Genomic DNA, 26,125 nt, shown 5'->3' with positions numbered 1-26,125 from the left:
CGTTTTTGGATTTCTATTTATTTTTTAAATTTTTTTTTTATCTCTGCTAGTTTGGTGGTGGTGTGTTGTTGTTAAGAAACCTACGCATCATAACAAAATATTACAGTATCAGAAAAAAAAAATTACCAATACCTTCTTTTAGTTTTAACAATATAGGAATACAAAACATAAATAAACTACTGAAAGAAGAACAAACAAAGACCCAATTCCAGTATCCAACTACCTCCATACCTATGACTTTATGGCTGCAGGAAAAAAAAAAGCAAATGATTTATTCTTTAATATTAAGATTCATAGCAGACAGGACACAGAGATACATACCAACTAATATTTGAGCATAACTGTGCATAAGGAATTTGGGGCAATTCTGCTTTCCTCTAAAAGAGTAAAATTGAACTTAAAATGCAGTAATTGATTATTATCATTGTGGGAGGTGAGGGCAGTGGCAAGGGAAGAAGCACAAATTCAGGAAGTATAGTTCACATTACTCAGTTCATCTTGGACTCAGCAACATGGAGAGACTGGTAAACAAATGAGAGCTATACTTACATTTAAACCTATTTTGAATAGTTTTACATGTTAATTTAAGTCAGTGCTACAAGGCTACAAAACAAGGTTATAAACTTAACTGACACAACTGAGGATGTGAGCCAATGTTTTCTCCACATGGAGGTTGTGGCGTAAAATGTGCCTGTGATGTTGGGGAAAATTGCATTGGTGGCTGTGGAGAGCACAGCCACCAATGCATGATTGGTGCCACTGTTTACAGAAAATTATCATACCACCAGATCGGATTTTACACCCCCACAGGGAAATATACTGCTTCTTTTAGCAATTTTAAGAAACTCTCAGTACCCTCCTTAGAAGATATTGTGGCACACACAAAGCCAACCACATGCTGTCTTAATGTTATTCCCCCTAAATTTCTCAAAGAGGTTTTTAATGCCACCAATCCCATTATTTCACTTATCATAAACAATTCCTTAGAAAATAATTTCTATCCCTCTGCTTTCAAACATATATGTATATATTTATATATCTAGATAGGTTTTTCAACAACTTGAGGTATATAATAACTTCTAATTAAAATGTTACCCTATTCTCTCTTATTCAACACTGCCAATTTACTTAATAATCTGTAATTGTTTGAATCAACATTCCATACAGCGTACAGCATAAAACAGAGCTGGCAGGTCTATTTAATTAGATGTGGATGTAAATACATTTTCATCAAAAGAATAGGACCAAACTAAGCAGGTGCCAGAATTAACTGATATAAACATTTAAAATGGTTTTGATTTGGTATTACAGTGTTTAAGTTCACCTTCAAAAGTGTCAGAAAGGAACCAATCTACTACAACTACCAACTCCATTAACTCCAACTTCAAATGGATCTTTCCAAGCAACCAGGTCTGTGCAAATCTGGAAAACTTGTATTGCTCCTAGGCTAAATTCAATCATGTGCATGTACATTCTAACTGCTTTAATGCACTGGGGCATCGGCTGGCCGCCTGGGCTGACAAACTTTGCAGTCAGGTTGTGCAGTCTTGTGGGAGATGCCGAGGATCACTTTTGATCCACCACAAGCCCCTAAAGCCATCTATCTATCAAAGGTGAGGGGAAGCTGGGTCACGACTGTGTGAGAGCCCGGCCTCAGTCTGAAATCATCAATCTTTATACACACACACACACACACACACACACACACACACACACACACACACACACACACACACACACACACACACACAGGGTCTTTATTTATTTAATTCAGTCTTTTTAACACCCTGGAGTGCTTGCAATAGCTGGGCTCACACTGAATGGCCCCAGGCTGGAGGGGAGTTGCTCTGCAGCTGGGAGATACTAGAAGACAACTTTGGACTACAGCAAGTACTGGGACATTTTCTGCTCTGCTCTGCTGCTCTCTCTGAGACAGGGTGACAGTTGTGGAGTGTCACTCCGTGTATTCCAAGTTTGTTTATCAGGTCCTCAGTTGAACACTGGAAACACTGGAGATGAAGCTAAAAAAGTTAACTAAAATGGCAAGAATAGTAAATTTATGATAAAAAAAATGAAAAACAGAAAAGACTGAACCACAGTTGTCTTTTATCTTCCATGAGGAAAATCAAAATGACAGCTTCTCAAGCTAACGTCAGTATATTTACATTTTCATCCCACACACTTAACTAGACATCCCTGAATTGTGCTGCTGTTAGTGCCCACAAAAAAAGATCTCAACAGTGAATTTCAATGGACTTTCTCAGATATGGAGAAACAGATAAATAAAAATAAGCCACCAGTCACTGCATACACTTTGATCACAAGGAATGCTAAGCACAGAATAAAGAATTTGTTTAAATGGAGCTATTTGAATGGAGCTGTCACTCTGGAAAATGGCTTGTTTTACATCAAGATTTGTAATCAGCTTGGTATTGCATCAAAACCCAGGCTATGTGGAAGTTTAATCTAGTCAAGAAACACACACACACACTTCCTGTTACAGTGCACAGATGCACAGCAGAGATCAGAGTTTGTGATCTGAATTGTCTCCATAAAAAACTAGTTTTTTGCCTTTATTGGAAAATACACCATAAAAAATGCACAACATGCAAGAGAGATGCAATGAAACCCAATTTAAACCACTGATATCAACAATATATGTGGGCACAGAGTAGTGAGTCACCAAGGCACCCTCCATAACTGCAGCTTCCGTTAAAAATTTAGCTGACATACAAACAGGAGAGGGGTGTTCCGTATTTTCTGTGAACAAACAGAATGAACTGGACCCACTGTATATTAATGGCTGCCAAAGTGTATTTGATGACCAATTTATACATTTTTGTTCATTATCTTTTTTTTTTTATCAGTCCTAGAGAACAAAGCCATCCACAATCAATTAACTAGAGGACAATTTACCCTCCTGCCACTGATAATCACAATGTTCTGCAGTTAAACACAGAAAGAGAGAGAGAGAGAGAGATGTTTTCTAGTATTATTTCCCTCCTGTAAATACACTGACTATGGTGCAACCTTTCCTGTATAATGTTATTACTGGGCTACTTTCATAAACAAGGAAATGGAGAAAAAAGTTCTTCAACAAGACCAACATTCTGGTGGGCATCAGGGAACCAGCTTCAGTACTAGAAAAAGGGTCTCAGTCACCTTAGCAGGTGTCTTCCATTCTGACCTTGGGACTTCCAGCCCATACTTAGTGCAGATGTCCTTGTATACTATACCAGTCACTTGGTTATGGCCTTCCATATATGCTGTCTCTGCCTGCATCTTACACCCTGCTGTTGTGTGCTGAATTGTCTCAGGGGCATCTTTGCACAGCCTGCACCTGTGTCAGGTGTGTTAGGCCACAGCATCATTTGATCTTGTACAGAGTGCCTGTTCTTGTGCTGCACTTCTGTGCTGTCCTTGAATCCAGCATTGTCCAGTCATTGGTAGGATTTCTTGATATCAGCCACTAGTGCATGCCATGCAAGGGCTTGTCCCTCTATGGTGGTTTGTCCTCTTCCTCACCATCATTGCCAGGTTTCTGCTGCCTGAAGTATTCACTTAGCAGTTCATTTCTGAGGGCCATCTTCCTGATGTACTTGGATATTTGCTGTTTCATCCTGGACAGTGTGAAATAATCATATTTGGCACCGGACCTGCCAGTTTCTCCTGTATTTCAAGGCTATCTCCCTGCACCCTCTCATTTTGTTGTTCTCTTCATGTTCCTCAGACTTTATTATGAGAAAACATCATCTATAAGTTTTGAATGTTTGTCTGACATCACCCAAGAGAGCAAAAACAAAGCAAAACCACAACCTGATTCCAGATACCTGAGCAACTGCTCTCTGCACAGCAGATGTGGCAGATAATTTAAGTTCGCTATTGTCAATATGTGAACTACCCAACCAAATGCTGGCAGATATGTTTGGCACTGTTATTAAATTTCTAAGTAATGCAATATTAATTTGTACAACTGTAAATATCGTACTGACAAGACTGAAATGGAAAGTAGATATATTCAACAAGCAGGTCACTGAAATCAGTGAACCAATACTCAGATCACTGATTATGTCCTTCAGAAATACCAATTTCAGACAATTTCATCCACAAGAGAGATGTTAATTTTTTAGTATTGAGTACTAAAGAATCTAAGGTGTGTTAGTACAAAATTATGTGTATAGGTGAATAGTTATATTGGCCTCTTTCTATATTTAAAAGAAACCTCGGATCATGAATATAAGAATGTTTTAATGTAATGATGTGTTCTTCACTTTACTGCCCGTGGCTTGTACTCATACAAATTCATTCAGTAAAGACATTTGGCAGCCACAAATAAGTTTGTGTGAAGTGTTCATCTATGAATACAAAAGTGTTAATATACATTCTGAATGGACACATTCAAAGCCATGGTGAAAAGCTGCCATCATAGAAACAGATGAGATGTGATAATAATTAATAACTAACTAATTTGCATATGTGAAAAGATACAGAAATGGCTATAAAGTTTTAATCCTGTCAACTTTCTCACTTCTGCACTTGAGCAGTTGCTGCAGGAAATTGGTGTAACTGTCAAATTGCTGGAAAAAAGGGAGCTCAAAAGCTGTTTGACCGTCAGACTAGAAGCTCTGTTGGAGTGTTCTTCTGTCTTTAGGGTTTTGCAGTGGTCCCTACCACTGAGACACTGATTGCAGAATCCTACAAAAGGGACAGGTGCTGGCCGTGCTGCTTGCTCAGTATGCTCCATCAAATGGATTAAACAATGATTAGATCACTGCGGCAGAATTGACTGACCCAAAGATCCTTGATCACCCACAGTGGCGGCACATGTCACACCAACAGACATGAAACACAGTATCAGTTTCAATATCATAAATGTTTACATAATTATAATACGGGCTAATGACACTACATGCTGTCTAAAGGCACTGGTGTTGTAAAAGTTGGGAGCATGCAGCAAAGGTGTGAGGTAAACTATAAGAATTCACTAAGAGCCAATGGATTCCAGTGAATAAACTAATGTCATGTTTATTTACATAAAGCTTCACAGCAAAAAGACACACTGCATCAGCAACTTTGAATGAGTCTGAGGTCCTGACTTCTCTGAGTTCCTCGTGGTAAACACTCCATCTCCTCACTGAGCCTCTCACAGCTGCTGTAAGAGTATCCAACAGAATTTAATCACAAGATTAATGCCAATTTGACAAAAGAGATTCAGTGCCTTTTCATCTGAATTGTAAGAAAGTGAGCTTGTCAATGCTAATATTCAGGCGGCATGACAACCATCACCGTTAAAGGATGTGAGCAACTTGGGAGAAAAGATAGTTGATTGTTGAGCCTCATTCTCAGGTCATCTTATACTGGCATTTTTCAATTGGTGGCTCAGAGTGTGCCACAATACAAACAATCCAAAATGTCAGTGTTTCACACACTGAAACGAGATTCCATGATTAACTGTATTTCTATAGAGAGAAATATTTCTATATTCCCAATGTGAGTTGATTCTAGAATGATTCTCATTTTTATTTCATTTACAATTATCACAAGTATTCTATAAGAAAGTATGCTACATCCCTTCATTTCCTCAGGACAGTTTTATGGATAAGTCCTTACAATCTTTTCATGAAGTGACGGGATGTCTTCAGCATATTTTCATGCTGAAAGCCCATGATGGAGGATCCGCAGTATAGTGAGAGAGACAAGGGTTAGAGACATATTCCTGGCTGAGATGAAAGAGCGCACAAATACTGTATCTGACTATGTATCTAGTTGGCTAAGAACCTCCAGTGACAAAGAAGATGCCAGACATTGCTGAGACTAACAGTGACCTTTTCAGATTTTCAGTGCAGATAATGAAGAATGAACTACATTAAATGTATCTGAGCTCTCTGGTGGAGTGAACTAATATGACGTGTTTAAAAGGCTGCAAGATAACTCTGTACTTCTACTAAGCCGCACCAAACAATGATACAATATGACATTGCCTATAATAAAGTGGGTGCTGCTAAAGGAACCACTGAACAAATTTTAGACATTTGTAGCGCCCAGAGGATGAGTCCTGATGACTTTCCCTCTAGTGCCACTGGCACTTGGACATTCGTAGGTCGAAATGTAATTCTCAACAACTGTTGGATGGACTACCATGCATTTTGGGGCTCTCATTTGTGATCTGTATTGTTTGTTTCACATTTTAGCCTGAAACCACTCAATTTTTTTGTTGATTATTTCACTTTAAATATAGACACATTGGCCAGACCATATTTTCAGCTGTAGTTCCTCCCAGGGCCTTGTCAGAAGAGGAATGGTTGTTCCGCAATCTCATTGACAATTCACTCCAAGTAGAGTGGGCAATGTCATTAACTTGCTGAACACTAATAATTTATGATGTACAACAAGATACTGTAAATGTTGAAGCTTGTCTGGTGGACCAAGCAGTGAATCTGTTCACACTGAGGCTGCAGGGTTGTATTACTGATAAACGCTGCACAGATGACAGAGGAGCTTAAGGGACCCAAATCACAGATTGACAACACAACTGAACAAGAAGATATTACAATCTCTGAAACAAACACTTCAATAGTATCAGTTCTGTAGATATCAAAATCTATCAAAATCCAGACTTTTGACTCTGTGACCCATAGAGTGTTAGTGGTAACAGACAACGGCCATCTCTGCTGAAAACAAAAGACAGACAACAAAGGAGTCCAGCCACACTGTTGATAGCTTTCCAAGTCTTATGTGACCTACACAATAATATGCATGTGCATGTACATTTTGCAAAAACAGGAGCCACTCGGTGCTCTACACGCTTATCTTAAAGACAGGTCAGTCACACTTGTGTCATATTAACATTTCAATTCCCACATTCTGGCTTCAATACAAAGGGCAGCACAGATGAAAGCACAAAAGCTCTGGCATTGAAATTAATTTCACTGTGAATGCAAGCATCTTGCCTGATTAAATGAATGCAATGATACAGTGGGATACATTAACACCAGCTATCATTTGTTTTCTTCAGTTTTCAGGCAGGGATAATAAAATAAATGCCATTGAGCATGTACAATGCAACTAACCCACTTTTGGCCATTCTTGCTGTAGCATGCTTGTATATGCATAATGCTCCACGCTGTGTTAATGTTCTCTGCATTAATCCTGTCATTTGAAGTCCCTCCACCACATTTGCATCCATCCTATTATCCTAATTAATTACTTCAATAACAACAGGGTCAGTTTATTTTCCTATGAACAGTTACATTGTAATTATCTGGAAACAGGTAATGATGGGTAATAAGTGAAGCGAGAAATCCACTAGGGGTCAAACAAAGTCAAAGATGAGGGGATCAACACAGGAGTAGCACTGTGATACATTTAAGAGAAAAAGTTGGAATATAGCAGAAAACTAGTCTGCAGATCATGTATTTACAAACAAACAAGTTACCTGAGGAGGAGATGAGTTTCCAGCTGATGGAAGGCTCAGGTTTACCGCTGGCTTGGCACATCAGGGTGACGTTGGAACCTTCATTTACCACAATATCCCTTGACAGGTTGATGATTTTTGGTGGTACTGTGAAAGCAAATAAAATGAGTATATTTAATAAAAGGTGAAGTGAAACAAAAGTTAACTCTCTTATAAAAACAAGCCTTTTTATTGACTGGGGGGTATAGACATAAGCATTTACCAGAGATGTTTAACAATGTCTCATGAAGAGACACTATGATAATGGCATATGTACTGTTGGCGTAGTGTAGTTATTTCCTTTTAATCAGCCTCGTCCAATTGGTAGAGACAGGCGTGTTGCAGAAGTGATGATTCTAATGATGACTCTGTCTGACCAGTCAGTGGTCTACAATAATTTCACTTAGTCTAAAAGTATGAGCTCATTTGTAATTTTGAAGTGGTTCCAGTCATATTTATCCTTTGTGTACTGAAGAAGCCTATCGCATTATTTGAATCAAAAAAATGTTGTAAGTGCAGTTGCATGAATAATACTTTCCACTCTTCCAATCGTAATGTGTTTGATTTGGAAGCAGACTTCTAATTATATTTATAATTAATCTAATTATCTCTTAATCCCCCCACTTCCTAACTCCTGCCCTTTCATCTGTTTCTGTCTGTGGTATGTGCATGCTTTTGTTATTACTCACTCTGTATTGAGTGTTTTGTCAGTGTGATTGTTATTTGTGTTACTTTAACTGTGCACTCTCCATCAGGCCTTCCTTTGCACTAAGGTCTGTTTTCTCTCTTAGTCTATACCTGTTACAACATGTAACCATCGTCTCCACTTCTACGATCAGGGGGTTTTATGGTCTTTTTTCCATGTTTATTCCCTAGTGGTGAAATGTGAAGTAAAAAGATCTTGATCTCCTGCTGGAGGCAGGCTCCAGTATAGGTTACAAATCCCTCCAGAGCCAAACTAAAAACTGAAAGCACATACCACAGCTCAACCGCTCAGTCAGTACTGTCCAGACTCTGGCTTCAAATGATGTCACTAGAACAAGATGGCAGCATGCACTCTTATCCATGATATTTTTTATTTACTTTATCACAGAGTTAGGAAGTGGAGATGCATCATCAGACAGTTTAGTTTTCAGTCAGACAATTTTATGGCTACCAGTAATTTCTCAAGGCAGGTTGCTTATGGTACAATGAAGAATTGTATAACCAATGGTTAAAGATAGAATATTTCATGATGAAATATGATGAATGATGAAATACATCATTTCATTTCCAGGTTCATAATGTTAGCAGTAAAAAGCACAGAACATTTTTAAAAGCATCTGATGCACATAAAAGCAGATTTAGGCAAACAAAATTATTTTTAGGTTCAAGTATTGTAGATGACAAACAAACAGGCTAAAAAGAATCTCCTGCAGTTCTCTGTGGCAAACTTTATACAGTGATTTTAAAGGAGCACAGGGAAAATTGCCTCTGAACAAGCAAAGAATAGGACCACAATACAGAGGGCTTTGTTCGGGGAAAATATGACCAACTCCACTGAAAATACATTTGGTCTCTGTACGCACCTGCATTGAATTTGAAATGAAACTCTCAAGATGTGAGCGAAGCGAAGACTTTTAGATTTAATTTGTGGTGTTGTGGTGCATTAACCATTTAGGAATTGTAGCCATTTGTATATACCCACCCCGATTTTTGTTTGCTCCTAAATAATGAGGCAAATGCATGTTAGTCCAGGACAAATCAAGCAGGTAAAGTTCTGGAGTTGGTTCTGAGCGTTACATTTGCATTTGGACGCTGTTCACTGGAACACTCAACATGAGGTCCAAAGAGATGTCTGTGCAAGTGAAAGAGTCCATCATTAGGCTGAAAATACCCCAAAACAAACTCAACAACTCACAACTCACCAGGGAAATAGCAAAAACATTGAGATTGGTCAAAACAACAGTTTGAAATATTCTTATAAAGAAAGAATTAACTGGCAAATCCAGCAGCAACAGAAGGCCTAGAAGACTGGAAGAGGATGACCGCAGATTTCTGGCAAGAATACGCTTGAAGAAGTAGCCGCAAAAATTGCAGTATCTGCAAAATGTACAGCATAGTCATAATGTGACAAGACTTGTCCATATACAGCATTAAATAGCTGTTAGCATTCATGTGTGCCTTTATGAGCACATTTAAATGGTAGCTGTTTTTGTGTGGTCTGTTATTATTCACATTCACATTAAAACACATCTAGATGTCTCAAGACATATGAAAAACATGTCTCTGGACATCAGAAGACACAGTTGATGGCTGCTTATGAATGTAATTTAATCTGGATGCTTCATCTTATTCAGTTATCCTGAACAAACATTGTTTTGCCTTTGCTTCATTCCTGACAGATCTGTCCAAGAATCTTTTTGTCATTTCCATTTCAAAGTAACAAGGACACATCTCCATTTTGACATTTGAGGATCATCATCTAAAAATGTATGAATAGAGTGTCAGCCGTGCTTTAACTTGTTTTAGTCACATCAGACTTGTTTGGAAGACAAAATCTCTATGAATAATTTATTACATGTCAGCTTAATCCCCATTTACCCTTCACGAATGACAAAAGTATACAGCAAGCATGTCAGCATTGCTTCTTATTTAGCTGCAGTGCAGGAGGCCAAGGCTCAACCTCTGTTTGGGGAATAAAAACAAAAGGCTGATTTTCAGATTTATTCAGTGCAATCTAACAGGTTGTGATATTCTTAAATACTTTATTTCTAATTATAATACACAGTGAATTAAGTGGGGCCCTATTTGTAATCCTTCTTTGTTCTGATATTGTGATGGTTATAAGTCACATGTGTGCCAAAACACTTAGATGACATGAGACATCATAACACACATTGTAGAAATAAAAAAGTGCCTAATATATTTCTCACTCCTACGGTAAGATTATTAATGCAACTTTGCTGATGATTGTGTGTACTCTGCAGGTTTGTAACACAATATCAATTCCAAAAAATCTGGACAAAGTTGCAAACAAGCTGTTTACAGACAACAATTTTATGGAGTCTTCCTGGGCCTATGCAGCAGTATCCTTTGTAAATTCTTGTGTTTCACAAAGTGGACAACTGAACCTTTGGGTGTCCCATTAATACCCAGTCATGATACTATAACCTGTTACCAAAGAACCTGTTTACTGGTGGAATAGTCCAAACAGGTGGTTTTTGAGAACTACACACACATTTCAGAAGGACCTCTCATGTACACTAATGTGCAATAAGTTCGACTTAATGAATAACATCTATAAGCAATACTTAAATACTTAGCTTTTAATCTCACTTCTTAACTTCATATGCTGGCAGTGTTGCAGTCCTTCAAAGAGTGCCACAAGTCATGTAGCAGACTACTGTTCAGCCACAATGAGGGTTGGCGGAATTTTATAGTATTTGTCAGAACAATATATGGCAGTACAATAATACAGTAATTTGGCATGAAAGGAGATTCTCTGATGAGCACTTTTCTAGTAATTATGTTGTTTTCGTTGTTGCTGTTGGTGTTTTATATTTGCCAGTCCAGTAAATTTTGTCGTGTTGTTTAGCAAGAAAATGACTAATCCCTGGGATAATTCATGACTGCATCTACTGCCCTTCATTTGATATCTTGTTATGTATGCTTGTGTGCTTGAGTCCAGAGGTTTTCAAAATCTGAGACTGTGCCCCCCTCCTTATTTTGTCCTTAAAGTTCATGTGTTGGAAGCAGAAAAAAAAATAAGTAAGCATAAGGATTTGAGTGACTTTGACAAGGGCCAAATTGTGATGGCTAGACAACTGGGTCAGAGCATTTCCAAACCACAGAGAAATGGAAGAAGGAGGCCTTGTCTGATAAATAACGTTTTCTTTTACATTGTGTGGATGGCCAAGTGCATGTGTGTTGCCTACCTGGGGAACACATGGCACCATGATGCGCTATGGGAAGAAGGCAAGTACAAGAAGTACACCCCTTCATAGCAAAGATATTCTCTGATGGCAGTGGCTTTTTTCAGCAGGATAATGCACCCTGCCACACTGCAAAAATCGCAAAGAATAGTTTGAGAAACACAACCAGACTGAGGTGTTGACTTGACCTTCAAATTCTCCAGATCTCAGTCCAGCTGAGTGTCTGTGGGATGTGCTGGAAACCAAAAAGTCCAATTCACCATGCAATTCACAGGACTTGATGGCCTGGTGCCCAATACCACAGCATGCTGTAAGTCTAGCGCAGTCCATGCCTCAATGGGTCAAGGGTGTTTTGGCAGCAAAAGGGGGACCTCCTCAATATTAGGTGGGTTTTCATAAGTTTATGACTGATTGGTGAAAATTGTGAATCAGTCACTGTAGCCTATTGCTGCAACTGCTAACCGTGCTGACCAAACTGGCTGAGCTAACTACAATAACTATCGTCCCACCATTTCACCAAAAGCTGTTTTTTCAAACTTAAATTTGATAGAATTATCTGTACTATATTTTTTTTTTTCCACTGGGGCTATTCTGCAAGATGAAGGAACTTTTTTGCCTTCGACATTTAGACAGCCTTTCCTTAATCACTCTTTCCTACCTGACCAGCATCAATACGGCAGGCAAACTATCGAGAGACTGTTGAACGTACTCATAAACATGACTCAAGTGAATGTTGTTCCACGTCTGTTTGTGTAGGCATATGATCATGTGCTAAAATGTCAGCCATAACTTTAACAATCTGTGCATATGGTGGAGACTTTCAATGTTTTTCTGCACTGTGGTGGTCAAAAGTTGATTTTTGCAGCTTTAAATATTTTATTTTAGCCCGGTTTCATCACATAATTCATCTTATCTGCAAGAGTAGTATTGGTGTATAGTTTAGTTGATTTCTGCTGGGAAAACTACTTGTGAACTATTTAAATGTGTTAAATATATACATTTTATCAAAAACATTCAGCTCTCTAAGCCGACAATCACCTCACATTACGTTAACTAATTTAGAGTCTGCAATCATCTGTTTCCAGCATAAACTGCTTTCACAATCCCATGGAAAAGGAATTTTGGTGCATGTCAGGCCTGACAAAGAGAAAGTAAAGAGAAAACTCTCCTTCGGATAGTGTTTCACCCACCCATTGTAAACATTTATCAGTGACAAATCCAGTCACTGTTACACTGTTACATATTAGATACTAAAATCTCAGATTTCTTGCAAGTGTTCCTAAATATTCATAGAACACAAGGGCATATTTTCATTACAAAAAACCCCACAAATTTTAGATGACAGCTACACACTGACATCTTTGATAGGAGTCTTATAATTTATATAGTGGTCATCCATTTTCCAGCTGGATAACAATATTTCAAACCCCTGTGTATCCAAACACCCAACTGGCTAAGGTCCAGTCATCCCACAGCTAACTCTCTGTCAGCTCCAGGGCTGCTGCTCTGTAGCTGACCCTGACCTCTGACCTCCAGTAGGAATGAAGCCTACATCAACCACATGTATCCACAGAGTTAATCCAAACAGCGCAGAGACTTTGAGAGAGACTTTGCCATGATTTTTTGGTAGCAGGATTACTGAGTATACTGTAGCTGGGATGAAAGGATTCATTAATGCACTGGACAAACATCCCTCTCATTATTTCACAATGCACCCAATGCAGAATTTTCTCAACGCAGACAACAAAACAAACAAAGGTTCTTCCTGTCAGGCATGCAAAATCACACAGCAATCACAGACATGTGACTATTTATTTAAATGAAGCTGTCAAGAGATATGACATGAATAGCTTCAATAATATTGCAGTTTCAGTCAACATTGATTAGGCTTTTGCGTCAATTAGAACTAGAGCTGGTCCTACCAGTGCGCTACAAAAGTGCAAGCTGGTGACAGTAGCACACTATATTGTTCCAGAATGTTTTTAATGATTTTAATAGGCAAGCTATCATTTCACAAGTTCTAAAAACACCTTAAGGATAACATAGAGAACAGCATCATATCAAACTATCTTCTGGTTGTGCATACTTTTTGACCATACAAAGTTGACTGTAACATGATTCAGTTCTGGCTCCTCTCTGGTGCTTTATGCCTTTTGTTTGAGTCAACTGAAAATACTCCAATAATCTCTATATAGGCCAGGTCAGATAGGCATTTGATGAGTTGTGATGATTAATGTAAGATTGCTCGAGAGAAATGTGGATACTGGAAGCCAATAATATGTTTGCTTTTAAAGGAGATAATCCCGCAGACATTGGTGTATGAAGTCAGTGCAACCTGAGGAGATGATCTGCAATCACAGCAACAATGTCATGTACTGTACTGTATTATGAACTGTATTATGGGCAGTCGTGGATCAGCGGTTAGGGTGTCGGACCAGTAACCGGTGGAGCGCTGGTTCGATTCCCGGTACCGGTGTTCATGGCTGAGGTACCCTTGCGCAAGGTACCTAATCCCCACTGCTCCCCGGGCGCTGCACGCGGTCGCCCACTGCCCCGGGTTTGCTGTGTGTGTGTGCACGTCACTTGGGTGGGTTAAATGCAGAGCATGAATTTCATTGGAGTGAGTTCCCTCCAATGACGAAATATGTCACTTAAAAAAAAAAAAAAAAGAACTAATATACCCAACTATCTAGAAGCCCCTAGGGGCTGCAGTAGCCATCACATTCAGCATAGGGCTCATTATTTTTGATTTTCATTTTTAAGAGTGTAAGTGTTGATTATTTTAAGAAATGGATGACAATAAAGTAATCTTATCTCATAATGAACCGATTAAGCTTTCAAACACTCTGTGTCCTTTTGCTGTAGGAAACAACAACTTTTGGGCAGATGAAGGCAGAAAATCGAGGTAAAAATTATTTTCAGTTATAAGAGGTAATAAATAACAATGATCTATGTTTATCATCCATGAAAACAAATGGTTTGATGAAAGATCATATATTCACACTGGAAATTTAATAAAAGTGTGAAATATAAAGTGTCAGGGGTTTACAACTGTTGATGTCTTGTATATAGTTTTGTTCCAGTCAACCCACTTGATGTTGAGATAGTTCACAGGATAAGTGAAAATTTTCCCTGCTGGTGATGTTACCTGAAAAATTCAATGCATCGCCATAGTCCATAGCCACTAGGATTTTTTTCATTGGAAACCATGGTTATCTGTACCAAATTTCATGTGAACCTATCTAACATCGACTGAGATATTTCAGTGTGCACCAAAGTGGTGGACTAACCAACCTGCTAAGAACCAATATTGCTCTCCATAGAGCCATACTGCTGCTTCTAAAATGTAAAGAAAATGTTGTTTTAATAACTGTCACATCAAATAGGGAACCAGGGATCTAATTTCTAAACAGATTTACTTCACACATCATTTTTGATCTGAAGCAGGACTTCAAAATTGGTTATTTGTAAAACCATGCTTTCACATGAAAATTATCGCATCTTCAAGCACACTGTCCACACTTCACTGATGTAGTTTTGGTGCTGGTTATGTAGAGGTGCTGCCATTTGGAACTCATGCATCCAAGCCTGTGGTGAACTTTGCATGAGCTTTATGAACAATGTGATAGAAATAATCAGTTAACAGTGTGAGGAATTAGAAAACCTACAGTGACCATATTTTTTTGCCATACTGCACCTCTTTTCATATTAAGCTCTTAAGCAAGAATTTCTTTTTAATATGAGCCACACTTGTGTCTACCCCACCTTGTTCACTACCCTGTGCTTGTCCTTGAGCAGATCAGCACCTTGGAAAGTGCCATGGCACCGTCAAATTTTTTTCTTGTTCTCCCTCACTCCATATTTCAAACATCGTTTTCTAAGTTTTTATGATAAATCGCACACAACACACAATGAAAACAAATAATAGATGCACAAAAACAAGTGAAATTGAAAATAAAAGAAACTGAAATTGCATTATATAGTGTAGAATGCAATTTTAGTGTATAACATATATCAAATGGCAGCTGAGGTCTGTATGATAATGATGGCCCTAAGAAGTATAAATGCTTAAAAATCTTGTGTTTTATTTTAGCACCTTCTCAGTTTCAACTTCAATTCATAGGAAAATCATGGGTTGAAAGACTTGAGGCTTTTATTTAAGTGAAGTTATTTGCATTACAATAACCCAGACAGTGTGTTGCACCATCTTGGCAGTGCTAGTGTTAAGTTTTTTTCAGCTCAGCATCTTTACTGAATCAAATATAAGCACAAACCACATGACCATCAAAAAATATCAGAAGACTCAAGAATGAATCTAAAAACTAAATCTAATCTAAATCTAATCTAAAAACATTTTGATAAATCAGGATTTATTTATTTACTTATTTATTTATTTTGGTTTTAGGTTTTGGTGGTGGCACTGCTGAGAAGGTCTTTGAGTGAACAGCATCATTATGAATCATCCACTGGGGCTCATAAATTTTACGTGAAATTTCAGGGTATTCGGTTGAGACTGACATAATCATCCTCGGGCTCTGTAGCGAAAACTATTTTTTGAAGGCCCTGCTCAACAATACAGTAAGAAAGTGTTTTCATAAACAAGTTTTCTGTGTGGGCTGTAGAAAAGAAAACTTGTAATAGACAATCCTGGAGGGATTTTCTTTCTACACCACCTGCTACAAGACTGGAAGATTGAAAGATGGGCTTCAGTCAGGTGGCAAATACTTTCATTCCCTTTGTTGTTTGGTGGAGAGTGTCAGCAGCAACACATACAGTAACCTCAAACATTGTATTACTTTACTGTTCAAGTATTTCTTGGCCGCCTCAGTGAACCCACTTTTCCCCCACTTTTGCTGTCACCAAGGCAACAGTGAGTTAGACAACAGACAAAAGCTTTGGTTCTCATTCATAGCTTGTGCTTTTTTATTGTACTAAGGTATGAAACTATAATTACACATAGATCATGTTTACATGGTCGTAGCAGGTATTGTTCAGTTAAGAGTGTTCAACCATATAAGTAATATGCAGTGTCTGGCATCAAAGGTCATTCAATAATATATCATATAGAATATATAGAATACATTTATCAGAGGAAAAAACATGTTTTGACGCTCTTGACAGATCACTGACCAGTCCTGGTGGATAATGTATAAGAAGAACCCCAATGCATTAGCTGTTGTGCATTTAGATGATGCATTCTGTTGTAGTTTGAAAACATGGTACAAAAATGCTGTAAAACATACCGACACAAAAACATACTGTATACCAGCATTATACTTCTTTCACAAGACAATACATTTGATTTTTAAGTAAAGCAAGGAGCATGGAAATGTATGTATATGTAAATATCTTATATTTTATTTTTGTATTTTTTTCTATTTCTGTCTAATTGTTTTTGTTTTTCTTTTCTTTGTTCCCATGTCTTAATTTTCTTGGTCGGGAAAATTGCAATGTCTGTATTTCCCCTTGGGGATAAGTAAAGAAATTCTGATTCTGATAATACTACTGTATCTACACATCTTTCTAGACTACTGTAATTAAATTAAGTAATTAAATAATCACTTCATTGTTTGCCAGGAAGATGAGATTAAAGTTAACCTACTAGTAATTAAAATAGCACTAACACTAAAACACACCATATCTTTTAATTCATCACAGCTCACACTCTTCCTGGTGTCCCTGGGAGCAAGGCATTTTGGACAATGCTATGCTTCCAACGTTGTGGTAACAGTCTGGGGAAGGTCCTTTTCTAATCCAGCAAGACTGTGCCCCAGTGCGCAAAGCAAGGTCCATAAAGACATGGTTGGATCAAGAATCTGTGGGATGCACAGACTCTTGATCAGGTTGGGATCTGGGATCTGGAGTATCTGGGGAGTCTGCAGGCTGTTGCTATGGTCCTTGAGACATTCCTGAGTTGTTTTTGAAATGTGACAGGGTGCTGGGTTGAGGCTGTTCTACCTCCACTTTATCTCTACGGTGTTCGATGGGGTTTGAGGTCAGAGCTCTGTATGGGCCAGTTCTTCCACACCAAACTCACCAAAACATGTCTTTATGGACCTTGCTTTGTGCACTGGGGTGCAGTCATGCTGGAACAGAAAGGCCTTCCCCAAACTGCCATAAAATTGGAAGCATGGCATTGTCCAAAATGTCTTGGTACGCTGAGGCAGATTTCCCTTCACTTGAAGTAAGGGGCCCAGCCCAACCTTTGAAAAACATCCTCATATCACACCTGAATTTAGTAATAAAGAGGTGTGTCCCAATGCTTTTGTCTATATAATGTATTTATGGTGGCTGTTTTCTCCAATACTTTGACTGACATTATCCGCTTACAGCGTAAAAAAATAATATCAGTGTGGTAGTGTAATTCACCATCCCACACAGACCAGTCCCACCCCCTCCTCCCCCTCATTTGAGAAAAATCAATGTAATGTCAGTCATATTGTAGCCTAACATCCCCATCGACATCACCCATTCACACTGGCTATGGCCCCACTGGCAAGTGTGCTGCTGTTTGCAGGATGAAAGGTGAAGACCCAGATCTCACTGAGAAAACTGTGTTTCGACGAGATTCCAGGTCAGCCCTAATACACTCACTTCGAGAAGTAAAAAAAAAAACAAAAAACAAAAAAAACAGTATGAGCACGAAGTGAATGTGTTAATTGCAGATACATATAAATAAAATAGTTTAAAAAGACAAGGGGCGGCACGGTGGTGCAGTGGTTAGCACTGTTGCTTCATAGCAAGAGGGGTCCAGGTTCGAATCCCGGTCTGGGCCCTTCTATGTGGAGTTTGCATGTTCTCCCTGTGCCTGCGTGGGTTTTCTCCGTGTTCTCTGGCTTCCTCCCACAATACCAAAAACATGCACATTAGGTTAACTGGCTACTCTAAATTGCCCCTAGGTGTGAGTGTGAGAGTGTGTGGTTGTCTGTCTTTGTGTGTTGGCCCTGCGATTGACTGGCGACCAGTCCAGGGTGTACCCCGCCTCTCGCCCGTAGTCAGCTGGGATAGGCTCCAGCTCCCCCGCGACCCTGACGGATAAGCAGTATAGAAAATGGATGGATGAAGACAATGATAATACCTGGCCCTATTTTTCTGTTTTGTTTTGTTGTTTTATTGTGGTTACTGCCTAATTAAAAGTCAGACTTAATAGGTTTATTGTTATATTTTTAGAATACACAGTTCATTGTGCTAAGAAATATGTACCTTCATAATTAAAAGTATACTGTACAAGATTTTCCTTAAGAAAATATAGATTCATACAAAATCAGTCCTTTTAGTCATCACTCATGACTCACTTGAAGCTCTCTCCCACCCCTGTTTTCTTATTTTTATTTTCTGCTTGGCTATAAAAAAAACATGTAACCAAATTACATCACACTTTGTAAGTAATCCAACACTGACATATTCTATCACTGAAAACTGTAATCATTGCTGAAAAATCTGCATCACCCACACCTTTTATGTGAAGAACGTGAAGCGAAATGGACTGTTTTTTAAAGGGACATGACAGGGCGGAACACAAACACAAATACACACATAAATTGTTTTGTCCTCAGCAAAGTTGTAATATTATCTAGCTTAGTTAGAATATTTAGTTAACCTCCCATCCATATGTAGACTTTCTTCTGCAGGGTGATATGTAAAAGGAATAGGCCAATGTCTGAAGAGACAAACTAATGTTTTGTCTGGATGGCGCAGAGTGGCATGACCTGTTTCTGCTAGAGGTAAACAGTGGTGTGCAGTTTTCCATTAGGGAGGTTAGCTATTGTAATTCAGTTTATTTCAATTCTTTAGATTATATACAGCTTGTTTGATTTGTTATTTTGGCCTTTGCCCAAAGTTAAGTCCATTTTCAGCTGCAGTTGATATAAAATACCTTCTAAATAAACAATTAAAATGTTAAGTCTTAGCTCTCCATCTGTGAATGGAAGATACCAAGGGTGTAGGTTTGGTCTCAGCTTTGGCAGGGACCCCCTGACATAAACCCTCTGCGGAACCACTTACACCAACCACCCATGCATGCACAAGCACAGCATAATACATATGATATGTCGACATAATGATAAACAATTTCAGGCTTTATTTACTATTTCAAATGAGAAATGTTGCAAATAGGTAACGTTCAAGTACCATCAAACACTTAATTTCACAAAGAAAAAAACATTAGTTTGTTGATATTAATAATATGGGTCACAAAGTGGAAATATTTTCAACAAGTAAAACTCAAGCATACAGGAGATAAATGAGTGAAATACATGAGTGACTTTATTTAACAAAAATGTACAAAATTTTAGATAACGATACATATGTCATTTTACATCAACCAGCATTTTGAGTAATCATTGTAATGACCATTGCCACTACCAAGTAGAACATTCTCAATCCTAAACAGAACGTAGTGCAGAGTATCATCAATAACATGGGCACTACCAGGTGACAAACTGTCTCAAGTATTGGCAGAACAGAAGCTGAATTTAGATCTTAGGCTAAATAATGCCTTTAAGCAGCACATGTGCTTATCATAGTATATCATGTCAGAATAGCTGCTATTAGAATGGCTCATAGAAAAGCAAATGAGTACGGGCCTATCACTTGGTCCTTTTGGTGCAGAATATGTGGTGCTTGAAGAGGATGTGGGAAGTTCAGTGGCATCTCCTAGTTCTGACTCACTGTCTTCCTCCTCAGAGGCAGAAGTACCCGTAACACTCTCATCCCCTGATGAAACTGAATTGTAAAAAATATAAATACAGTCTGAATCAATACAACAGCGATAAAATAACATTGCACACAACATCTTCTATTGTTACAAGCTGAATAAACATTAAAAAATAGGTTTATTCTGTTAAAATCACCTTTTATTACATGTGAGGCTACACTCACACTTTAATGTCTGAACTGGGCAAGCTATTTACTGCTTCTGACTGGTTGGTGTGGGTCCTTTTGTCTGACACTGACTTGCCTGGCTGGTTCCAGGTTGGGAGCAGCCGGGGCTGCTGATGTCTGGGCTGGGGTCTGTCTGAGCCTCATCTGAGCCTGATTTGTGCTTCCTTAAATAAAATAAATAGATAAAAATCTGAAATATCTCTCTTTCTCTTCATTTTCTGTCCCTATACAAAATAAGACAGTCTGGTTACACATCAAGATTGTGCTGAGGCAGAATCTTAAACTATATGTCTTCATTCTCCTGCTGTAAAAGCAACCAGATGACTAAATTAAATTGAATCACATAGGCTAGTCAGTGCTAACCTGGCTATAATAGACCTTCAAATAACAAACAAGCTATATGGATGTTCTACTGTAAATAATCTCTGAACATTTATTGCAGTTTATTTTGAGCTCTAGTACGGCATTCTTGCAAACTGGGTTGTCTAAAGTCCCTAAATACACTTATTATAACGTTGTGTCCCCACAGTATACTTTTATAAAAAAATCTGTTACTGTGGCTTCTGGCTAACAGTTAGCGTTTCCTAACGTTAGCCTACTCACGCAGCTGCACTATTGGACACAAAATCTCTTCTCTTCTGCATGTGTAGTCAAATTGTCATGCATTTAAAACTCAAACCACTTAAACACTTACTTCAGAATTATGTATTCAAGTCGGTCCTCTTGATCCATACGGACATCCACTTGACAGCAGTTTTCTGGCGTGCATTCGCTTCGCATCAGGTAGCGCGACGTGCAGTGACCTGTCAATCACCTGGGATGGCACCTGAGGTGACCAATCAGGTTCCAGAGGTGGCATGTGCTACCCCGGCCACCCCTCTAGCTCAGCCCCTGAGTCTAGTCTCTACTATTGAGTTTGCAAAAAATATGTGAATGAATTCATCTTTTTGTTATATAAAAATGATAAATATTGGTAGGGACTATTTTGTCTTCCCAAAATATTGGTTGTGACATGTCCCTACGGTCCATATGCAAACCTATGCCCTTGCCCTAAAGACTCTAATCCATAATGCTGCTGCACGTGCAGTGACAAAAACTCATATTAGAGATCATATTTCTCCTGAATTGGCTTCTCTGCACGGGCTGCCTGTAAAACTCAAAATAGAGTATAAAATTCTCCTCCTCACATATAAAGCCCTAAATGTTCAGGCACCATCTTATCTCAAAGAGTTAATAGTACCTTATTATCCAACTTAAAGTCTTTGCTCCCAGGATGCAGGGTTACTTGTGGTGTCTAGAGTCACCAAAAGTAGAACGGGAACCAGAGCCTTTATTTAACAAGATCCTTTCCTATGGAATCATCTTCTGGTTTTGGTCTGGGAGGCAGACACCGTCTCTATGGTCAAGAGTAGACTTTAAATTTCCTTTTTGATAAGCTTATACTTAGGGCTGGCCTTGGTTGCCCCCAGGTTATGCTATTCTAGGCTTAGACCCCCCCGCCCAAGGCAGATGGATGCCCACACTGAGCCGAGGTCTGCTCCGAGGTTTCTGCCTACTAACATATGTGACCAATAAAACCTGATTTTGATTCTGAAATTCCAAAGTTTTCCCAAGTAAGACAAAATTGATATGCAAATTTTCATTATGGCTCAAGGCGAGCTCCAGGTCTTATTTCTCATGTGATGCATTAAACTGGCTTCCCATAAAACCGAGAATCCAATTCAACATTCTTTATCATCTTTATCACATTTAGGACTCTGTATGATGAGAACTACTTCATACCTTTACTATTAGCAGGTCTCTAAAAACCTCTGACAAGGGACTATTGGTTGTTCCTCGCTCATGCTGCTAAACTAAAGGACATTTGGACTTAAGATGTGTGGACACCTTTAAGCAGCAGTTGACATTTTATTTATTTTATGGGCTGTTTTTTTTTATTATGTCTCTATCTTTTGTCTGTCTTTTATTATGAAACATACTGTGATCTGACCTGGGAAACTGCTAAATAAAAGAACACTTCATTTTGGCCTTTCCTGACTAATCAAACATGCAACCAATTAAAGAACAATCCTGGCTCACAAAGGTTTGCACATGGGTATGAATGCATCACAAGCAAATGTAAAGGTAAAAATAGGCCCAACTTTACTCAAAATAGAGGAACAGGATAAACATATGCTATTTTATTGTTTTCTTGTACAAATATATTCCAGCTCAAGGTTCTTTAAACTGCTGTGATTAACCCTCTACTGAGATCTCATGTCTTGTAAATAATCTATGAAGCCATCTGACACTGCCATTCTACATCAGATGAGTGACTGTGATCAGGCATGGTTCCAGGGACTGACTGCTCATGCTGGAGAGCCATCAAGACTCTCTAATCAAATAGTGTAAAAGAGAGAAGGGAGAGCCAGTCCAAACAAGTACTTTATTTAACAAAACTTGTCATCACTGCGCTTATGAAGTCATTTTCACAGACCATGTCATTAGGACTGCTGGTTATTTTACACTCTGTAACACCAAAATAATCTTTTGGATAATGGTTCCAGGTTCGAATCCCGGTCTGGGCCCTTCTATGTGGAGTTTGCATGTTCTCCCTGTGCCTGCGTGGCTTTTCTCTGGGTTCTCTGGCTTCCTTCCACAATCCCAAAAACATGCACATTAGGTTAATTGGCTACTCTACATTGCCCCCATGGCGTGACTGTGTTTGATTGTCTGTCTTTGTTTGTTGGCCCTGCGATGGACTGGTGACCAGTGCAGGGTGTACCCCGCCTCGTGCCCGTAGTCAGCTGGGATAGGCTCCAGCTCCCCCACGACCTCGCATGGATAAAGTGGTATAGAAGATGGATGGATAGATATTTGCCATGAGTATTAATTTAAGGTCTCACACACTTTGATGCTGTGTAGGTCTATCAGTCTTTTTGACTGATAGAGTCGCACAGACAGGGCAGACACAGATTTCCTCATATGCGATGTGAGATGATGTTCAATATAATTACATATTTTATGACTGTTGAAAATAAAAAAATATTTTCTATTATACAAGATAAGATCAAAACAGAATATCATGCATCGAGCAGCAATAGTGGGAGTGCGGATAAAGTCCACCTGCTGCTGCGGAAAATCTACTACACAAACGTGTTGCCTTTGCTCCTCAAATGCAGACAGGAAGGTAGCGAATGTTTGCTCCTTCTGTCACATGTTCAGTTACTTTATAGTCAGGTAACAATGACACTGGCTGGTTTCATCGTATAAATGCAATACAAATAACGCAACATTTGAAATTACTGAAACTCACGTTATTTTTGACTCAAAGGATGGTAAACAAGCTTTTTATTTCCAAGGTGGATTGTTACTAGATAGGATAAAGTCACTAGCTACAGTGTCTATTAAAGAAAGCTATATAAAGTACAATATGCACATTTTCTTAAAATAATAATAATAATCTGTTTTTTTTCAGATGACATTAATTACACTAAACTAATAATGTTTTGAGAAGAAGTAAGTTAATATTTTGCTACAGCGCCTGTTTCTTACATCTATTCTGGGGACTCCAGGGACACCAGTTAGTAGTCCTTGTATGTTAAATATGTGGGCGAGATGAAGATTAATTCATACTGCATAAACATTTTATAAAAATCCAAATGACTGACTCTTTGTTCTTTTGAATTCTGAGTAAATTACCATGTGAAAGTAACACATCTGTACTGACAATCTGGTCATAGCATCATAGTGCCATTTGTGTGTGTGTGTGTGTGTGTGTGTGTGTGTGTGTGTGTGTGTGTGCGTGTGTTACCTTGGATGAGAAGATGCACTGAGGTGGTTCTCGGTCTACTGCTTGTCTGGACTGCACACACATACTGCCCCTCATCTGTCATGTCCACATTTTCAATTTTGATGGTAAACTCCTCTTGATTAAGGGTCACCAGACTCACTCTGGGATCCACCGACCATTTGTCTTCTCCAGCATACAGTATACTTGATCGGTTTAGCCATGCTGTGTGTGTGACCACGTCTCCTTGTGCACACCTGTAAAGAGATATAAACAGCATTGAAAATAAAGCTTGTATAAAAGTTGACCATGGTCATTTGAAGATTAATTAAAGTAAAATCCACAAACATGCCAAAATTATATCCAGTATTTCTGATTGACACAATGTATTCAAGACTGTTTGTTATTCATTGCAAATTTCTGAACGATTTTCTTCTGTCTGGCTGGGGTGGACAGTCATCACTAACGATATTAACAAGTCATTAACAAACCTTCAACCACACAGTAGGAACTGATCAGTGGAAGCAGATGGTCTAGTGTTGCAAGCTGCTGACTCTGGGCTCTGCACTTTACACAGCTTTCACCGCTGTAGGAAAGGCTAAGTGATACTCCTTGAAACTGCACCATAAGACACCATAAGTGCAGTGGATAAGGCAGTGGCAGCTGCATTTGCTATTCTGAGTAAGCATGCTCTGAATGAAACAGTAAGTGTTAACACTTTATTTGATTACTTTAGCAGCAAGTAAAACTAAAAACTAAATTAACACTCGTCCATCATCCAGCTGGTCTGTAATAACATCTTAATTTCTCTAATTTGTACCACTGTATTTACCATTTCTACCACTGTATTTGAGATTAAGAAAAATAGTCATTCAATTCAATTCAATTCAGTTTATTTATATAGCGCCAATTCACAACAAAAGTTATCTCATGACACTTTCCAATTAGAGCAGGTCTACACCATTCATTGGTGTCAAAACCAACCACACATGACAGTTTAATGTAATGTCAACACATACTGATAAATAATTTCAACTTTGCCTTAAAATAACCTAACTGACTAGACCTGTGGGATTTAGCATTTGGAATGTACGAGTGCCCAGCAGTCACATTGCAGGGTCTGCAATGTCAGGTAAAGCAACTCAACTCAAACACATCATGCTATAACCTTTATTTTGCTGCTTGTCACTGAAAGAATACTCTCATGGTCTCATAATCTGCAAGAGATGTGTGTTTTACATGGCATAATTTAACTGCAATTTAAGGGTTCTTGGAGTCTGTTGCTGGTGAGTGACATTAGATACTTCAGCACAGTCACTGTTCTATGCTCCTGTCAAGATCCACCACCATGATCCATTTTATTTTGTTTACTTTATTTTATCTTATTTTATTTTATTCTAATATTATATGTTATTCATTTTTATGTTTTATGTATGCACCAATCACTAAGGCAAATTCCTAGTAATATGAAACCTCTTCACTTACATGGCAATAAAGACAATTCTGATCCTGATTCTGACATGCAGGCTCTGAATGCACAACATGTGTGTCTCAGAGCCAGGTGGGTGCTATGTGTCAAAGAACATCCACGTTTGCCAGAATTCTCCCCTTAGAACACTGCATTATAAGGGCAATTTTACTCATTTTACCTGTCAGTACTTTTAATGTTGTGGCTGATTGGTGTATGTACATGCTGCTTTGGCTGCTTCGGCTCATTCTGGCAATACAAGACCATGTTGCCGTCTAGCACCGGCGATAGATTCTAACGACTGAGATACCAAATAACATTTCATTTTATTTTTTATTGTACTTCATGTAGATCATAAACTGTCCTAAAATGTACTTTTATTTGTTCACTTTCCAGTACCAACTTTTGCAATAAGGTAGGAATATTGCTGCACAACCCAGTGACAAATGAGGTTTATGTTTCTATATCTATGATCAGCTATACTCTCAGCATCAGATCACATTCTAATTTCTGTGACTCTGGAGTTGCCTTTCTGCCCTGTCTTGAACTGAACTGGAACTGCACTCTTTTAAATTTGTGGATAAAACAAAACAAAATCTTTACTGAGTGGTGTGAACTTAGGAACTGTGGGGAAGCTT

At 38.6% G+C, this 26,125-nt stretch overlaps 1 protein-coding gene and 1 long non-coding RNA gene across 6 annotated transcripts in view; both read right to left on the bottom strand.

Moving 5' to 3' along the window:
- ntm (neurotrimin) overlaps positions 1-26,125 on the bottom strand; it is a 370,092-nt gene that overhangs the window by 9,549 nt on the left and 334,418 nt on the right. For all 5 annotated transcript variants that reach the window (XM_046411179.1, XM_046411178.1, XM_046411181.1 and 2 more), the window contains 2 exons: positions 24,044-24,276; positions 7,436-7,561 (listed from right to left, as the gene is read on the bottom strand). In XM_046411179.1, the coding sequence (XP_046267135.1) occupies positions 7,436-7,561; positions 24,044-24,276 (359 nt within the window). The remainder of the gene's footprint in view (positions 1-7,435; positions 7,562-24,043; positions 24,277-26,125) is intronic.
- On the bottom strand, positions 19,450-21,014 carry LOC124070874. Its single transcript, XR_006845250.1, has 3 exons — positions 20,945-21,014; positions 20,280-20,414; positions 19,450-20,091 (listed from the first exon to the last, which is right to left on the bottom strand). It is a non-coding gene; the product is annotated as an uncharacterized LOC124070874 (long non-coding RNA).

This window comes from Scatophagus argus, chromosome 14 (assembly GCF_020382885.2).
Source record: "Scatophagus argus isolate fScaArg1 chromosome 14, fScaArg1.pri, whole genome shotgun sequence".
Classification (NCBI taxonomy): domain Eukaryota; kingdom Metazoa; phylum Chordata; class Actinopteri; family Scatophagidae; genus Scatophagus; species Scatophagus argus.
The sequence above is the reverse complement of the archived record's forward strand: the minus strand, read 5'-3'. Positions and strand labels throughout refer to the sequence as shown.